The sequence below is a fragment of the Schistosoma mansoni genome, chromosome 4 (genome assembly GCF_000237925.1).
Source record: "Schistosoma mansoni strain Puerto Rico chromosome 4, complete genome".
NCBI lineage: Eukaryota > Metazoa > Platyhelminthes > Trematoda > Strigeidida > Schistosomatidae > Schistosoma > Schistosoma mansoni.
Genome location: NC_031498.1, coordinates 24715669 through 24732519, shown reverse-complemented (window position 1 = coordinate 24732519; position 16851 = coordinate 24715669). Strand labels below are relative to the sequence as shown.

Below are 16851 nucleotides of genomic sequence, written 5' to 3'. Positions count from 1 at the left end.
TTCAGAGTTCATAGACAGTACTTCATTCTCATTATCACTCAAGGTTGCATCCAAATCTACGTTCTCTTGATGGTTGGTGCCTGAGGTATTTCGGACGATGGGCATTGTGAAGGTAGTCGAAGGTAATCCATCGTAAAGCACCTGATGCGCATAGTTATGGACAGCGGTACACTGTTCCGCGGACATACGCCGACATAAACCGTGAACCGATGTTAGGACGTTTGTCTGGCTGACTTGTACCTGTAACTCATTGTCAATCGTTACGCTGGACAGCTAGCTGTTGGAATGCAGCCATCTGTCACCAATGCTTTCGCTGTTAACTTCGACGTTAGCGTGCGAACAGTGTGCCAAGATGTGACGAGATACGTGTTATAACTGGCCGATTTTGAACGCTATATTCGCTTCCCTAAGCTAGTTCCGTGCCCCCGAGCTAGAACTATACACCGACTTGAAGACCAGAGAAAAGGCACAAAGTGTGAGGGAAGCACTTTACTACAGGGTTCATTTATGTACAGAAAATACAGGGATTTTATAGTAATTTAAGAGTCCTTGAGTTTTACCGAAAGTTCTAGAATACTGCTAAACATAGTAGCAGTATATTAATCAGCCAATCAGGATCTCCACATGTGACTTTTTCACTCTCGTTATTTTAGTAACATAACTTCACATAACTTCTAATTAATCGCTGATTGGTTGAAATGCTCCTTGATGACTCACGAGCTTGTCATGTCGCTTGCGAGAAAATTACAGGGTCATCCCTACAATACGACTCTGTGTTCTATATAAAACATACAGGAACAAGTAATAGGATTTCTGGAGACTGTGTAAGTTCCTGTAGTATCAACAGCCCTGAAGAACTCCCCCGACAATACGAAATCAGTAACAGGAACACACAAGTGCCGCTTCAGTAGTTGACATGCAGCAGGTGTAAGTATTTCCTGAAGACGACGTAGTTGTGGCTCGCGACCCAGCACAGCTCTGCTACGGCATTCAGTGGAGTACTTTTGAACTCTAGCTTCTATCCAATATCCAGTGCGAAGCAGAACACTGAATATCGATCTGAACACGGGTGTTTTTCTGTTCAGCTTATGCAACTTTAGAATTCGATGGGTCGTCTCAACGAAATTCGTATTGCTTTGATCAAGAAGCATCGCAGATGGTCTAAAAGCGTTCGACCACTTGTGATTTTTGGACAATAAGTGACTTCTCAAATATTGATAGGGATTTCCGTCTGCTGCTTCGATGAATGACAGATACCTTTGGAAGCTACAAAACATTGTAATGCATATTTCGATTTACCTTTCCACATTTCGAGTTAGCGTAAGACGGAAGAATATTTGAAGATCAGGTCGTAGCCTCTACGAATACGGTGAATGGGTTGATGCCAAAGAAAGGAAAGTTTACCCTCTTAATGACATTTCGAACCAGGTACACGCAGCACAAAAGGTGGTGTGAATTCGGATACACCTGCGTTATGGCAGCAGCTATAGCAGGTGAATCATCGGTAACAATTCCAATCACTTCTCGATTGTTACTCGACCGGCGGAAGAACGAGAGGAAATGAGAAAGTAAAGTCGATGTTTCGCGACTTATAAATGCAATACAAACGGGTATTGCCATGAAATTCATATCGAGAGCGACTACGTGATACAGATACATGTTTTCATTATTGGTTTTGTATGTCCCATCAAAACCAACAACATCGAGAAATCTATTACAGAGATTAATTTGGTCTGCTGTAGCGAAGAAGAAGTACGACAGACAATGATCTGCGTCCAATTGATAATCGCAACGCCCACCAAGTGACGTGATGTAATTTATCAATTTAGCGTAATCACCTAAAGTTAATAGTATAAATGTGCACATTGCTTACCAGGAAGATTGACCTGTGAGAACACTTTGTGACGCATATTGAAAACATCTTGAGCATTAAGACGTTTCCCATAAGATTGGTAAATGAAGTGTATAACATTGAATGCTGATGTACCAGATATCAACAGTGGTTTCACTGTTTCCGATTCCACCTCCGTTAATCGGCGCATCCAAGTATTACAGTCGTACCTAAGGGAATCGCATTCGTGATTGTGATGCACATTCCCACGAACAACAGTCCAATAACCTTCAATAAACTTACAAAAGATGAAGGCAGGACATTGAGTGTGGATGGAAGTCCTTCATGGAGAATATATTTACAACAATCACTTTACCTCCTTCGTCTAGTTGGCTGTGAGGAACTGCTAGGTGTTCTACGGCCATTTCTCCAACATACAAATTTAATATACGGCTTCCGATCTCCATGGAAATGAGAATCTCTAACCGCATTATGGCAATACGTTGCTCTTTCATAAGTTCCAATGGTGCTCTTTAACGCTTCAAGTGATTGGAACGCTACGAGATACAATGTATTCAAAAATACGTTATCCGTTTCTGTGACAACGTGAGGAACAACAGAGCTTGTACATTGTACGCTACTACCGTCCATATTGTGAAGAAAATTATCTCTATCGACAAGTACAGACCTTTTATGCAAATTTCAAGAAATACATAATCAAAAATAACGCTTATACAGCTAGGAATTTCGTTGGACTAAAGGGATTGAAAATATTGGAAAATGGGTTGAAAAGTTTTCCAAATGAGTGATGAACAAAAATGTATTATAAAAAAATTGAAGAAGTCGACGTGAATTTTATGTTGTTGCTGATTATCCTATTTATCACATATCTATAACCTATTTTTATCTGACTGTAAATGTGGAATAACGCTATGAAAGAATCGAGTCGGCTCACGCACGTCCACCGCCCATCATTTCGCTTTACTCTCTTATCTTCACTTCGCTCTCTGATTGTCTGTTCAGATTTGCGAGTGTACAAAATATATTTATTGGAAATCCATTCTCGTATTAGGCTCTTTTAGTTCCGTTATTCACTAAGCCTACTAAATGCCCTGGCACAGCCGAGAATGGGGAGAGTCCGCTCTCCCTCTCGAAATGCTCTCACATGGCCACGCGTATATGGCCTCTGCCAGGGAAGTCCTACTCACTGCCTTCTCGTACCACAGGTGTTGTTTATGAAATTGACAGGACGAAATGTGAATGTCCGGCGCTTTAACCGTGTCAGTGGACACGGAAAGTCCACCTAGGGGAGTTGGCAAACCCTGATTCCAAACCAATGGTGCACATGGGCTCCAGTATCCTGAGGGAACAAATGGCGTATGAATCAATCGTCGGTCACCGGCTACCATGGGACTGCATCCCCTCACGATGCTCCACTGACTTGTGGGTTACACGTTTAGGTCAAAGGCTTGGGGTATGGCCTCCTAAGAAAACCACCTGCTTCGGTCTGTCAGTCAGTCAGTTACAACGTAGAACTTCGTACGTACGTACATCAGTTCGAGTTGCCATACCACATTAGCACAGAGATGCAGTTGTCGATTCAAATCCAATAGTGGTAGAAGTAGTAAGAGTATAAGTATTATGTGGAAGATAAGGGTTTGAAGATGTTATCGAAGGAGTATAATACGGTGAAATAAATTTGGAAAGAGAAAAAGGATACGGACATGAAGAATTCAGAAGATTAGAATTCTGTAGAACACAAAGAGTGTATGCACGTTCGCCATTGCAAACGATTTTGAGCCATGTCATTCAAGGTCTCTAACCATCGATTGCTATCATCTCGCGGATCCCAACCAGGTAGTCTACACCTACCAACATGGCTCAGTCCACTTGTCAGCGACTTGATGGATTTATGCCATGTTTTGGTCTGGCCGCCCCTAGCTTTCTTCCAACCTACTCCTACACCATAAAGGATTGCACGTCGGGGCAGTCGGTGGTTGGGCATACGTAACACATGTCCCAGCCATCTCAACTGATGAAGTTTCACTACTTCATCAATCGATTTGCCATCCTTACCTAGTACTCGTTTCCTAACAACTGCATTGCTGACTCGGTGGTCCCAGGATATACGAGCAGTGCTTCGAAGACACCTATGATCGAATACTAGTAGCCAAGGAATATCCTCTACTCTTATCGGCCATGTTTCACTGCCATAAAGTAGGACGGAACGAACTGCTGCACAGTAAACCTGTCCTTTTGTTGCTAGACGGATATCTCGCCTACGCCATAAATGGCGCAAGTTGGCGAAAGCTAGACGAGCCTTCTGTATCCGTGCTGAGATTTCGTCACACACCAGACCACAAGGGCTGATGAGACTCCCAAGATGAGTGAAGCTGTCAACACGCTCAACTACTTCACTCCCTATCAATAGTTCAGGTGTCGATGCAACCCAATCCTGAAGTAACATTTTGCACTTCGAGGGAGAGAATCGCATCCCGAACATGCCTGCATTGTTGCTTATGGTGGTCAGAAGACTCTGCATTTTGTCAGCGTCTTCACCGAATAAAACTATGTCGTCGGCGTATTCTAAGTCAACAAGTGAATCTCCCGGTAAAAGTTCAACTCCAGGAGATTGAGATGATGAAAGTGATATCTCTAAAAGCATGTCAACGACAAAGTTAAACAAGAATGGGGAGAGTGGACAGCCCTGACGAACACCACTTGAGGTAACCAATTCTGATGGCAGTTCGCCATAGGCTCTAACTCGACCAGTTGTGTTCAAGTAGAGAGCCTTTATGAGGTTAATGTACTTCTTTGGTACTCCTTTCACTGACAAACACTGCCATAGAACCTCACGATCAACGGAGTCAAATGCCGCCTTAAGGTCAAGAAATACTATCATTGTGGGACTTCTGAATGTATGTCTATGTTCTAGGACCTGACGTAGAGTGAATATCTGGTCTATGCAACCACGTCCAGGTCGGAAACCAGCCTGGTTTTCTCTAGTCTGCTCTTCACGAGCTTTGGTTAGGCGTCCAAGTATTATTGAAGCTAATATTTTAGACACTATATTAGTCAAACTGATTCCTCTGTGATTGTCACAGGAGGACTTTTGTCCTTTCTTACAGACTGGCACAATCAGTGATTGGGACCAGTCAGATGGAATTACGTGCAGTTCCCAGATTCTACCTAAGACCTCAGTCAATCTCGTTGCTAGTACTGGACCACCATCCTTAAAAATCTCAGGGGTAAACCTGTCAGGGCCTGCGGCTCTCCCTCGCTTTAGATTTCCTATAGCTTTTTCAACCTCGTAGAGAGTTGGAGGACTTACCTCAATTTGCCATTCAGGACGACTGGGGATCGTGGGTAACTGAAGTGTGGCTGAAGGCCAGTTGAACTGATCCCTAAAGTGTTCTGCCCATCGATCCAATCTCCTGGATTGAGAATGAATGATATGCCCATCTTTGTCTGAGATAGTTTCGCTAATAGTTGGGTTCCTAATGCCGGTTTCCTTAATAAGTCTGAATAGCTGTCTGCTGTTACCTATTGCCGCTGCCTTTTCCATCTCTCTTGCTTTCGCTACCCACCACTGTTCACGATCATTGCGTAGGCTTCTTATTAGCCTTCACTTAAGCTGACTCCGCTCTTCGTTATGTTCAGAGCCAGGTGGGATGAGTTTTCGAGCATCTATCAGTGTGGTAGATGCTGCCGAGATTCATTGTTTCTCCCTGACCTTATGGCTTACCTTACTAGCGGATATCACTGCTGTTTCCACAGCTTTACGGATGTCATTCCACGCTGCTCCGGGGTGGGCACAACTTACATGTCTGTCTAACTGTCTTCCCAGTTGTTCCTGAAATATATTCTTAGTTTGCTTATCATTAAGTAGAACCCTTAGAGGCTTACCTGCAGTGTCTTTCCTACGTCCAGTAAGACGCAGACAGATACGTGCTCGCACTAGAGCATGATCTGAGTCTAAACATGTGCTCCAGAATGGGCGACAGTCTTCTATCGAGCCCCTCCATCGGTAGCTGATAGCGATGTGATCTAATTGGGTCCAACGTTGGGACGAATTCGGGGGTCGCCATGTCAAAAGATGTTTTTCCTTATGCTTAAAGTTAGTATTTGCAAGAAATAGGCGGTTATCTGAGCACAGCTGCAACAGACGGTCGCCATTATCTGTCCTTTTAGCCACGACATCATAATATCCACCCAGGTGTCTTTCCCTTTCACTTAGTTTACCTACTTGAGCATTAAAGTCACCAGCCACTATTACTACATCAGAACGTCTAGCTTTTCGGAGAAGGTCAGAAAGTTTCCTGTAAAACTCATTTTTTATATCGTCTGAGCTGCAGTCAGTAGGAGAGTAGGCAGAGACGACGAAGAGGCAACGACGAGTTTCCCTATCTTTCCGAGTCCTTACTGATCCGTTTAGTCGGACAGCGCATAGACGACTGTCTACTGGGATCCAGTCTAAAAGAGCTAGTTCTGCCCTAGGACTTAATGCTATACCTACTCCAGCGAGGCCACGGGAAGCAGCATCAGGGCTTCCAGATACACGAAGCGTGTATCGAGATGGTTCTTTATTTTGATTAGGTGAGGTCAAATGAATGACACTACTCGGATCTTGTATGCGCGTTTCGGAGACGCAGCACACATCGATGGTGTAAGATTCTAGAGTCCTAGCTAAGGAAGCCTGTTGTCCTATTTGGCACAATGTTCGGACATTGAAAGTTCCTATATGTAGTTTAGAGCGTGGTTTCAGGAGACCAGGAATAACGTTCCGTGTACTTGAATCGTTTGCCCTAGCGGTGCGAGGTGATAAAAGGACGTGGGAAGGGTTAGTCGTGGAGATAAGAGAGTTATTATGAGGTGTAGGAAGGATTTGAAAGTGACCAACTTGGTCTCGTGTGTTGTTACGGGTATGAGGGCTAATATCACTTCCCGGCTGCCCACACCGAGGAAGGGTATTTCCTGAGGGACCTGAAAAAGAAGTTGGATTAGTGTTGGTCTTAACGACCTGAGAGCGTGACCGCAGTGCCCAAGGGACAACTGCTTGAGGCCGGTCACGCACGGCCTTTTTGTAGAGGATTTTTGACGTGTTAGCTCCGTTCTTCAAAGGACCTTACCGCCGGAGACGGAAATCCGTGGGATAAGGCGAGGTGTGCATTTTTAGGGTCGACCTTTTCTAACCCCACCCCTCCTTGTGGGAAGGCAGCATCGCTGTCATGCTGGTTGTCTGAAGGAAACACCTTACTGCCGTCACACCTCTGTACAGTCAGCAGTACGACTTCGCCTTCGGACCTTGGGATTACTGCTTTTAGTCTTACCGCTCTTCAACCGACCTGTCTGGCATGGTAGGACCTCGAGGAACGATTGTTCCAGCCAGTATAGCTCGATTGCTTCATCACGATAGGCAAGCCCGACCACCACGTCAAGGTAGCAGCAACGGTCGGGGATCGGTCTGGGCATCCGGGTAGTATCATAGCCCTCACACACTTAAATGAAATGACATTTTTTGTGTGGCGCATATATATCTGGTGTCCTCTTGTACCAATATTTATGTGTTGAAATAAAATAAATAAATATTCACTAAGGCGATTGAAGTCAATAATAATATACGATAATAGTCAGGATGTGTATTTCGTTGATAATCAGCATACAATCTCTAATTGGAGTCAGATTTAGGGATACAAAAGTTGTTTGACCATCGACAACATCTTGCGGTCTAGTTGACGTTTAAATGAATGATCCCACAAATCTAGTTATAAGATATTAGTTTTTAAAAGTCAATTAATGAACAAAGTATTGTTTGACTGTTATTCTACAACGACTTGACAAACATAAATTTTGGTGAGTAATAATTACGAAAATAGATCGAAAAAACCAATTTAGTTCAACAACACCATATGTTATATTCTCCTCTTTGTATAATCAAACTAAACGGTGTTTTCAGCTTACTTTCGCAAATACTGCTCTTCAGTATTTTAGTCCTCGCCGAATAATGTGTTAGCATTTGAAGCAATAGATACGGAGTCCCAATCTCTGTAAATTTTAACGCGAGGGTGTTATTTCATCTTAACTGATAATTCTGATGTAAGTGGAATTTAATTATTAGCGAAATCCCTCAAAGATAATCGTTGTCATGGAAACTTTATAGCATTCTACTCATTTCTCAATTTTCACTAACCGTAATTTAACTTTTTATTAAACTTGTATTAGTAGCCATTTCATGTGTGGTTAATTATTATTATCAGCATGGGGTTGGTGAGATTGTTGAGTTTAGATCGATATCATGAATGAATCAATGTTAGGTCACCATTGAAGACCTGAAAGCACTGGGCGACCGTTTCGTCCCAGTATGTGACTCCTCAGCAGTGCTCATCCACGATCCCTCACGTGAGCCTCGGACGCAGGACCCTTGGCTGAAGTTAGACATTAACACCGTTGTATGCCGGCGCAGTGGTCTAGAGGTTAAGCGTTCTCACGCGAGACTAGAGGTCCTGAATTCGAGTCCCATGTGCGGGATCATGGATGCACACTGCTGAGGAGTCCCATACTAGGACGATGCGGCCATCCATTGCTTCCAGGTTGTCAGTGGTGGTCTAACATTGATCCATTCATCATATCAATCTAGTTGTTATAAGTATTTAATAACAAGTTGTTCTTTTCTTTCAATATTACATCATTATTCTATTTCAGATACCATTTTCAAGGAAAATCTGGTGATGTTCTACCGAAACTGTTTGACTCCTTAACTTTAACTTAGTCGATATGATAATTGATCATTTTTTTTGTATGTACCTAACCTCAACTTCATTTAATTGTTTTGTAATCTTTGTTTACGTTGAATCATTTGTATAGTCCATTCTAATTACACCTTCTATTGGAATATCAGTTGGACAAGAAGAATGAAACCAGTTAATGAACCGATAAACCTTTTCTGTATATAAAATGCAGTGTTTAAGAGGTGGAATAAATATAATGAATTATTAGAATTCAAAAAAATACTGCTTTTTTACAAAAGGGTCTGAAGAGATGTGTAGTTATTTTTATATCTTCATTGTATTTCTTTCTAGTACCATTTTATAAAACTGACAAATTCAATTACCTACCATCAAGGTAACATTATTCAGTGAATCACATAAATAAATGATTGTATTATTGATGTATATCACAAAATCGTTTTGTTGTACTTTCTTTTCAGGGAGGTTTTCATCAATGTGGTTGTTGTTTTGTGCATTTCAGTTTCTATCTTTTGTTTAGTTCCCAAAAGTCATTTATGACAGAGAACTTTACTTTTGTACCTATACCTTTTTCATCAGCCGAGATTTTCAGCTTCATTTGCTTTTTGTGCTATAAAGCAAGATGTCACCTAGCCCCTCCCAAAATGGTGATATTTCAATCGTAATTTTGGTAGGATTTATACTTTTTGGCTTGTTAGCCTCTGTTACTATTTGTTTTCCGATATAATAAAGTTGTTAGCAAGCATAGTCTACGTTTGAAGAGAGTGTCATTAGTCGTAACAGTAGTCATGCGTAAGTTGCTAGAATACAGGTAGTGATTAGTTGTCTGAAATAAAACAGTATGTTTTATTGTTTTTATCATCAACCGCGCGATGATGATAAGATCAAAATTCCGTAAAGGGATTTCTTTTTAAACTAAGTTATTTTCAACATGTACATTTTTCATAAATTGTAGAAAAAGTTGGTCATGCAGTAGTAATCAATGCCATGTTTGTGTACTCTTTAGTGGTTATTGAATTTTGTCGGTTAAGTTGCAAAGTGATCACTAATCTAGAAAAACATGCAGTTTTGATATCAGGTAGTTAAATATAGCAAGCAAATGGACACTCGAGTCTGGAATACTTCAGTGGTAACGTCTTGGATACAAGCTAGATAGCCTCGTTCGACTTCCAGAGCGAGCATCTGCCCTCTCGAGATTGCAGGTAACCCTTACTGATGAGTGTAAACTGGCACGAAACTTAGCTCCAGAGTTTCTTGTAGGCTAACTCTAGCTACCTCAGTGGATAATCATGATAATAACTAGTAAAGTGTAAATAACAACGGAATATGTTGATTCACACCATTTATATAGTTAATGAACCGATGTCAAACTCGTAAATAATCTCTTAATGTTAACTAAAGACGAATTCAGTGAATGATTTATTCCCTTGTTTAACACTGATGTTACTAGAAATACTATATTATCTGACGCCAGAAACATTCGACAGCTAGAACAAGAAATTCGGTAAAGGGAATGGAATGCTTTATAACCGTGTTAAAGATAAACATCGAGTAAAATTCTTCCGTTTAAATATTATGCTTCATTTCATGAATGGGCTCTCTCTTCTATACGGTCCTATTGGATGAACGAATTTTATAAGGATTGGATGGTTTTCAATACTAGCACTCATTAGGTTGCAGTCTCGAACTACACTCCATCCCTTTATTTTTGGCAGGCGGGAGTCATCAATAATTTTCACATGAAGTTTGCAGGAAATTGAAATACGCAATAATTTGTACTGAATGAATTTATTACACCAAATTCCGAATTAATCAGAATACATGGGATTAAAATATTTGTAGTTTTTTTTATTAGAAATATCTTCAGTTGCTTTGTTGCCCACCTATGTAATTGTGTAATGTGACTCATTCAGTGAGTATCGTTATTCGTTGTATAATGGAATGAAGAATAAATGCAAAAACTACTCAAAAGTAGTTCACATTTTAAAGATAAATTTACGTGGCCTAATTAAGAGCTACTACTGTATGTTGGCAAACGCGTTGTGATTTGAAATGTATCGGACAAATTATGTTGGATTACATACTTCTCACTTACTGAAGGACTGCTGTTTTTTAAACCTGAGACTTTTGACATTTATTTACCTGTATGGAATGAATCGTAGATGTTCACTACATTACGTCTTTCGTAGTCAGTGCATAGAAAATTGTTAATAACTTTGTTACCATATAGACTAACTTAGTAAACTAGCTAAATGTAACATCATTATCGGATTTATTGTGGAGTTTATATGATTACGGTTGTTACGCCAAGCAAATCCAGACAGGCCAATTGTCTCAAGGTCGCGTGTGTGTTGCGAATGTGGGTGGTTGATTATTAAAGTCAGGGATACTGCCGACATTTTTTCCTCTAGACAAACAGCGTGCAAGGTAACTAAATCGGAAAGTAAACCACAAGAATTGGTTACCTATACAAATCTGCATGAAGAAATAAACGTATTGTTGGAGGCAACGGACGAAATTTCTATACACGAAGATTGTTTTATTTCAGTCTAGGCACTTCAACTGTGCCCGATCATTTCGAGAAGTCGAAAGTGCTTCAAAGGACATAAAAAACCATATCGAGGCTAACACACATTCATTATTCAGTCAAGTTGTTTACAATCAGTCGGTCACAACGTGGAACTTAGTACTTACGTACATCAGTTCGAGTTGCCATACCACATTAGCACAGAGATGCAGTTGTCGATTCAAATCCAATAGTGGTAGAAGTAGTAAGAGTATAAGTATTATGTGGAAGATAAGGGTTTGAAGATGTTATCGAAGGAGTATAATACGGTGAAATAAATTTGGAAAGAGAAAAAGGATACGGACATGAAGAATTCAGAAGATTAGAATTCTGTAGAACACAAAGAGTGTATGCACGTTCGCCATTGCAAACGATTTTGAGCCATGTCATTCAAGGTCTCTAACCATCGATTGCTATCATCTCGCGGATCCCAACCAGGTAGTCTACACCTACCAACATGGCTCAGTCCACTTGTCAGCGACTTGATGGATTTATGCCATGTTTTGGTCTGGCCGCCCCTAGCTTTCTTCCAACCTACTCCTACACCATAAAGGATTGCACGTCGGGGCAGTCGGTGGTTGGGCATACGTAACACATGTCCCAGCCATCTCAACTGATGAAGTTTCACTACTTCATCAATCGATTTGCCATCCTTACCTAGTACTCGTTTCCTAACAACTGCATTGCTGACTCGGTGGTCCCAGGATATACGAGCAGTGCTTCGAAGACACCTATGATCGAATACTAGTAGCCAAGGAATATCCTCTACTCTTATCGGCCATGTTTCACTGCCATAAAGTAGGACGGAACGAACTGCTGCACAGTAAACCTGTCCTTTTGTTGCTAGACGGATATCTCGCCTACGCCATAAATGGCGCAAGTTGGCGAAAGCTAGACGAGCCTTCTGTATCCGTGCTGAGATTTCGTCACACACCAGACCACAAGGGCTGATGAGACTCCCAAGATGAGTGAAGCGGTCAATATGCTCAACTACTTCACAGAGATTTCTTCGGACCAATTTTCAATGTCTTCATATAACACACAGGTCTAGGTTTTGATTCAATGTGCACCGGCTGATTACTTCTCATGAGTCAAGAAATAATCCATGTAATGTGAAATATTATAAAATATATACAATTTGTGGAATTCACCGATTCCAATTTTATATAAGAAATCATTTTAAAATGATTTTTGTGTAGATTCGCAAAATATTATTCATTCTTATTACAAATTCTGATATGTTTTGTTTATGCTCCATTTCGATTAGACTGTGAATCCTGATACTCTTATTATGGTAAGTATGTATCTTAATTATAAATGACCTAAGAGAGACTGTTCCAATCTATACTTAATTGTAAACCAAGTCTGCCAAAGTTTTCATTCTAGTAAAAATTTCTCATTTATTCCATCTTAATAAATACACCAGTGTGAGAAAACAACCAGCAGAATAATTCAACATAATAATAAGAAGTAAAATAATGCGTGGATAGATGAAAGCTTCTTTTACAGTCATTTGTTGGTGAGTCTTATCTCTCTGTATACATATATCTCAAATACGGTGTGAGAAAAATTCGAAAAGTAGAGTATAATTTATATTTACTTTGAAAGAATCTTTCTTCTTCATAGTATCGAGAAGTATTTGAAAGTAGTTTTGTTTTGCGTTTGAACTACATGAATAATGAGAGTTTTAAAACAATTTTCAGCATATTCATATAAAGAATTAACGCTTACTTACTTACTTTCGCCTGTTACTCCCAATGGAGCATAGGCCGCCGACCAGCATTCTCCAACCCACTCTGTCCTGGGCCTTCTTTTCTAGTTGTATCCAGTTCTTGTTCATTCTTCTCATGTCTGTCTCTATTTCTCGGCGTAATGTGTTCTTTGGTCTTCCTCTTCTCCTTTGACCTTCAGGATTCCATGTGAGGGCTTGTCTTGTGACGCAATCGGGTGATTTCCTCAAAGTGTGCCCTATCCACTTCCAGCGCCTCCTCCTGATTTCTTCCTCCGCTGGAATCTGGTTTGTTGTCTCCCACAGTAACTTGTTGCTGATAGTGTCTGGCCATCGGATCCGAAGTATCTTGTGTAGACAACTGTTAATAAACACTTGTATCTTCTGGATAATGGCTTTCGTAGTTCTCCACGTCTCCGCCCCATACAATAGAACTGTCTTGACATTTGTATTGAAAATTCTAACCTTGGTGTTGGTTGACAATTGTTTTGAGCTCCAGATGTTTTTCAGTTGTAAGTATGCTGCTGTTGCTTTGCCGATCCGCGCCCTCACATCTGCATCTGATCCACCGTGTTCATCAATGATGCTGCCCAGATATGTAAAGGTTTCCACATCTCCCAAAGCTTCTCCGTCAAGTGTAATTTGATTGGTGCATATTGTGTTGCATCGGAGAGTCTTGCTTTTCCCTTTGTTTATATTGAGACCTACTGCTGCTGAGGCTGCTGCTACACTGGTCGTTTTCTCCTGCATTTGTTGTTGCGTGTGTGATAGAAGAGCCAGATCATCCGCGAAGTCCAGATCGTCAAGTTGCATCCTAGCTGTCCACTGTATCCCGTGCTTTCCTCCAGTCGTTGACGTCTTCATGATCCAGTCTATTACCAGGAGAAAGAGAAACGGTGAAAGTAGGCAACCTTGCCTTACACCAGTCTTTACTTCAAACGAGTCGGTGAGTTGTCCTCCATGAACGATTTTGCAGTTTAGTCCATCATAGCAATTCCGTATGATATTGACTATCTTCTCAGGCACGCCGTAGTGTCGAAGAAGCCTCCATAGTGTTGTCCTGTCCACGCTATCAAATGCCTTCTCGTAGTCGATGAAGTTGATGTAGAGTGATGAATTCCATTCGATTGATTGTTCCACAATGATACGTAGAGTTGCGATTTGATCTGTGCACGATCTATCCTTACGAAATCCAGCTTGTTGATCTCGAAGTTGGGCGTCTACGGAATCCTTCATCCTGTTTAACAATACTCTGTTGAAGACTTTCCCTGGTATTGAGAGGAGAGTGATGCCCCTGTAGTTGTCGCACTTGCTAAGATCACCTTTCTTTGGTACTTTGATCAGAAGTCCTTTTTTCCAGTCTGTTGGTACTTGTTCTTCGTTCCAAATCTTACTGAAGAGGATGTGTAGTATCTTGGCAGTTGCTGCTACATTTGCTTTCAGTGCCTCTGCCGGGATGTTGTCTGGTCCCGCTGCTTTGCCGATCTTGATTTGTCTAATGGCCATGCTGATCTCTTCAATTGTTGGTGGGCCAACATCGATTGGGAGGTCTGTGGGTGCTGCTTCGATGTTGGGTGGGTTCAGTGGAGCTGGTCGATTTAAGAGTTCTTTGAAGTGTTCTACCCACCTGTTTCGTTGTTCTTCAATGTCGGTGATTACTTTGCCTTCCTTGCTTTTCACTGGTCTTTCTGGTTTACGGTAATCTCCAGCAAGTTTCTTGGTTGTATCATACAGTTGTCTCATGTTTCCCTCTCTTGCAGCCTTTTCCGCTGTCATCGCTAAATCTTCCACATATTTACGTTTGTCGGTTCTGATGCTCCTCTTCACTTGCTTGTTTGCCTCTGTGTATTCGGCTTGTGCCTTGGCTTTTTCCGCTCTTGTTCGGCTGATATTGATTGCTGCCTTCTTGTTCCTTCTTTCTTCAATTTTATCCAGTGTACCAACAGTGATCCATTCCCTGTGATGGTGCTTCTTTTGGCCCAGAACCTCCTGACATGTTGAAATGATTGCCTCTTTGATACCTTTCTAGTTGCTCTCCATGGTAGTTCCCTCTCCATTGAGTAGATCATGAAAGGCCTCGAACCTGTTGCTGAGGGCTATGTTGAATTTGTTGAGTTTGTCAGCATCTCGAAGATAGGCCGTATTAAACTTTTGTGATGTTGTCCGCACCGTCGTCCAGTGCTTCTTGAGTTTTAGTTTCATCTTGGCGACCAGCAAATGATGATCGGATGCTATATCAGCTCCTCTTCTGGTTCTCACATCCTCCATCGTCCTCCTGAACTTTTTGTTGATGCAGATCTGGTCGATTTGATCCTGTGTAGTGTGATCCGGTGAAATCCAAGTGGCTTTGTGTATGTTTTTGTGTGGAAATGTGGTGCCACCTATGACCAGTTTATTGAAGGCACATAGGTTTGCAAATCTCTCACCATTTTCGTTCCTTTCTCCCAGTCCATGTTGTCCCATGACGTCTTCATATCCAGTGTTGTCCTTTCCAACCTTGGCATTGAGATCTCCCATCAGAATGGTCAGGTCTTTGGTTGGGCACTTCTCGAAGATTGACTGCAGCCTATCGTAGAATTGGTCTTTAACGTCTTCATCGTAGTCGTTGGTCGGCGCATAGCATTGGATGACGTTCATTGTAATGCCCTCTCTCTTTGTTTTGAAGGAGGCTTTGATGATCCTTGGTCTATGAGATTCCCATCCTATAAGTGCATTTTGTGCTTTTCTAGACAGCATCAGTGCCACTCCTTGTGTATGTGGGGCATTTTCTTCTTCATGACCGGAGTATAACAGAAGTTCTCCTGAAGACAGTCGTTGTTGTCCAACCTGCGTCCAATGCGTTTCACTGATTCCAAGCACCTCCAGGTTGTATTTTCTCATTTCTGCAGCAATTTGGAAGACTCTTCCGGTCTCCCACATTGTCCGGACATTCCATGTACCTATAAGAATTGTTGCTCTGGTTGTAAGAAGGTGCATCGGCCTCATGACTTCCGAATGAACTCGGCTTTCATCATGAGACGTCATAATTATTCCTTCTACTCCCAGGGCAGAGTTTAAATGGTTTGAATGATTTTTTCTGGTTAGCGTTTTTTTAGCGAGTTGATTTTCTACGGGATGGGGTCGCTAACCCCATGCCCAACCCTCCTCCTTTGTGTGGGCTTGGGACCGGCAGCAACCCCCAGAGGAGCTACAGGCGGAGTTAAAGAATTAACGCAGGATAAGTTTATCATTTTTCTGAACTAATAAGCACTGAAGTTGATTGTAGGTATAATAAAAACAAACGGGGATTTTCTTCAAATAAGTTAGATCATAGTATGCAATACCAAGAAAATGATTTGCATTCCATTGCAATGTTAGCCTGTGGTGTTTAAAGAGTTAATAATCTCCCATAGATATGTAAGCAAAGATGGTTAGTGGCTAGCAGTGAAATCCAGGACGCGCGTTTCGTCCCATTTGGGACTCGTCAGCTGGATGTACCTGCATCTCAGAGTTGATGTTCACTATAAGATTCGAACCCAGTACCCCTCGTTTCAAACGCCATCGCGTTATCCACTCAGCTACTGAGTCCTATCCATCTTTGCTTACAATGCTTGTGAATTAAGACAATATCGAGGCAATACGCACAGTATGCACATATGCCAACAAGAGACAGACCAGTTGCAGTCCTAAACATCAATGGGAAGATTGAAACAAACAATACTAAGGATTCCTACAGATTTGTCTATAATTTCTTAGTATGATTTATAATAACCCATAGCATAGAATATTTTAAAGATATTTATGCATAATAACTGTACCTATGTTTTATAGTTATGACATTCAATTGATAATGATCTAGATCGTGTTAGGTTGTATGAAAAAGAACAAAAAATCGTTTTCGGTTTATTTTCTTTGCCAGTCAGTCTTTTGTAAAATACTTATTTTTAGCTATCGGAGTACACCAGTTCTGTTCTCTCTTTTCAGTTTGTTTGGATTTATA

At 41.3% G+C, this 16851-nt stretch overlaps 1 protein-coding gene across 1 annotated transcript in view; it reads left to right on the top strand.

Moving 5' to 3' along the window:
• Positions 1–8600, top strand: part of Smp_055090 (putative chromatin regulatory protein sir2) — a gene marked incomplete at both ends in the record, with an annotated part of 13931 nt that extends 5331 nt beyond the window's left edge. Inside the window, one exon of the mRNA XM_018797288.1 lies at positions 8534–8600. Within this exon, the coding sequence (XP_018652344.1) occupies positions 8534–8600 (67 nt within the window). The remainder of the gene's footprint in view (positions 1–8533) is intronic.
• Positions 8601–16851: the final 8251 nt, after the last annotated feature.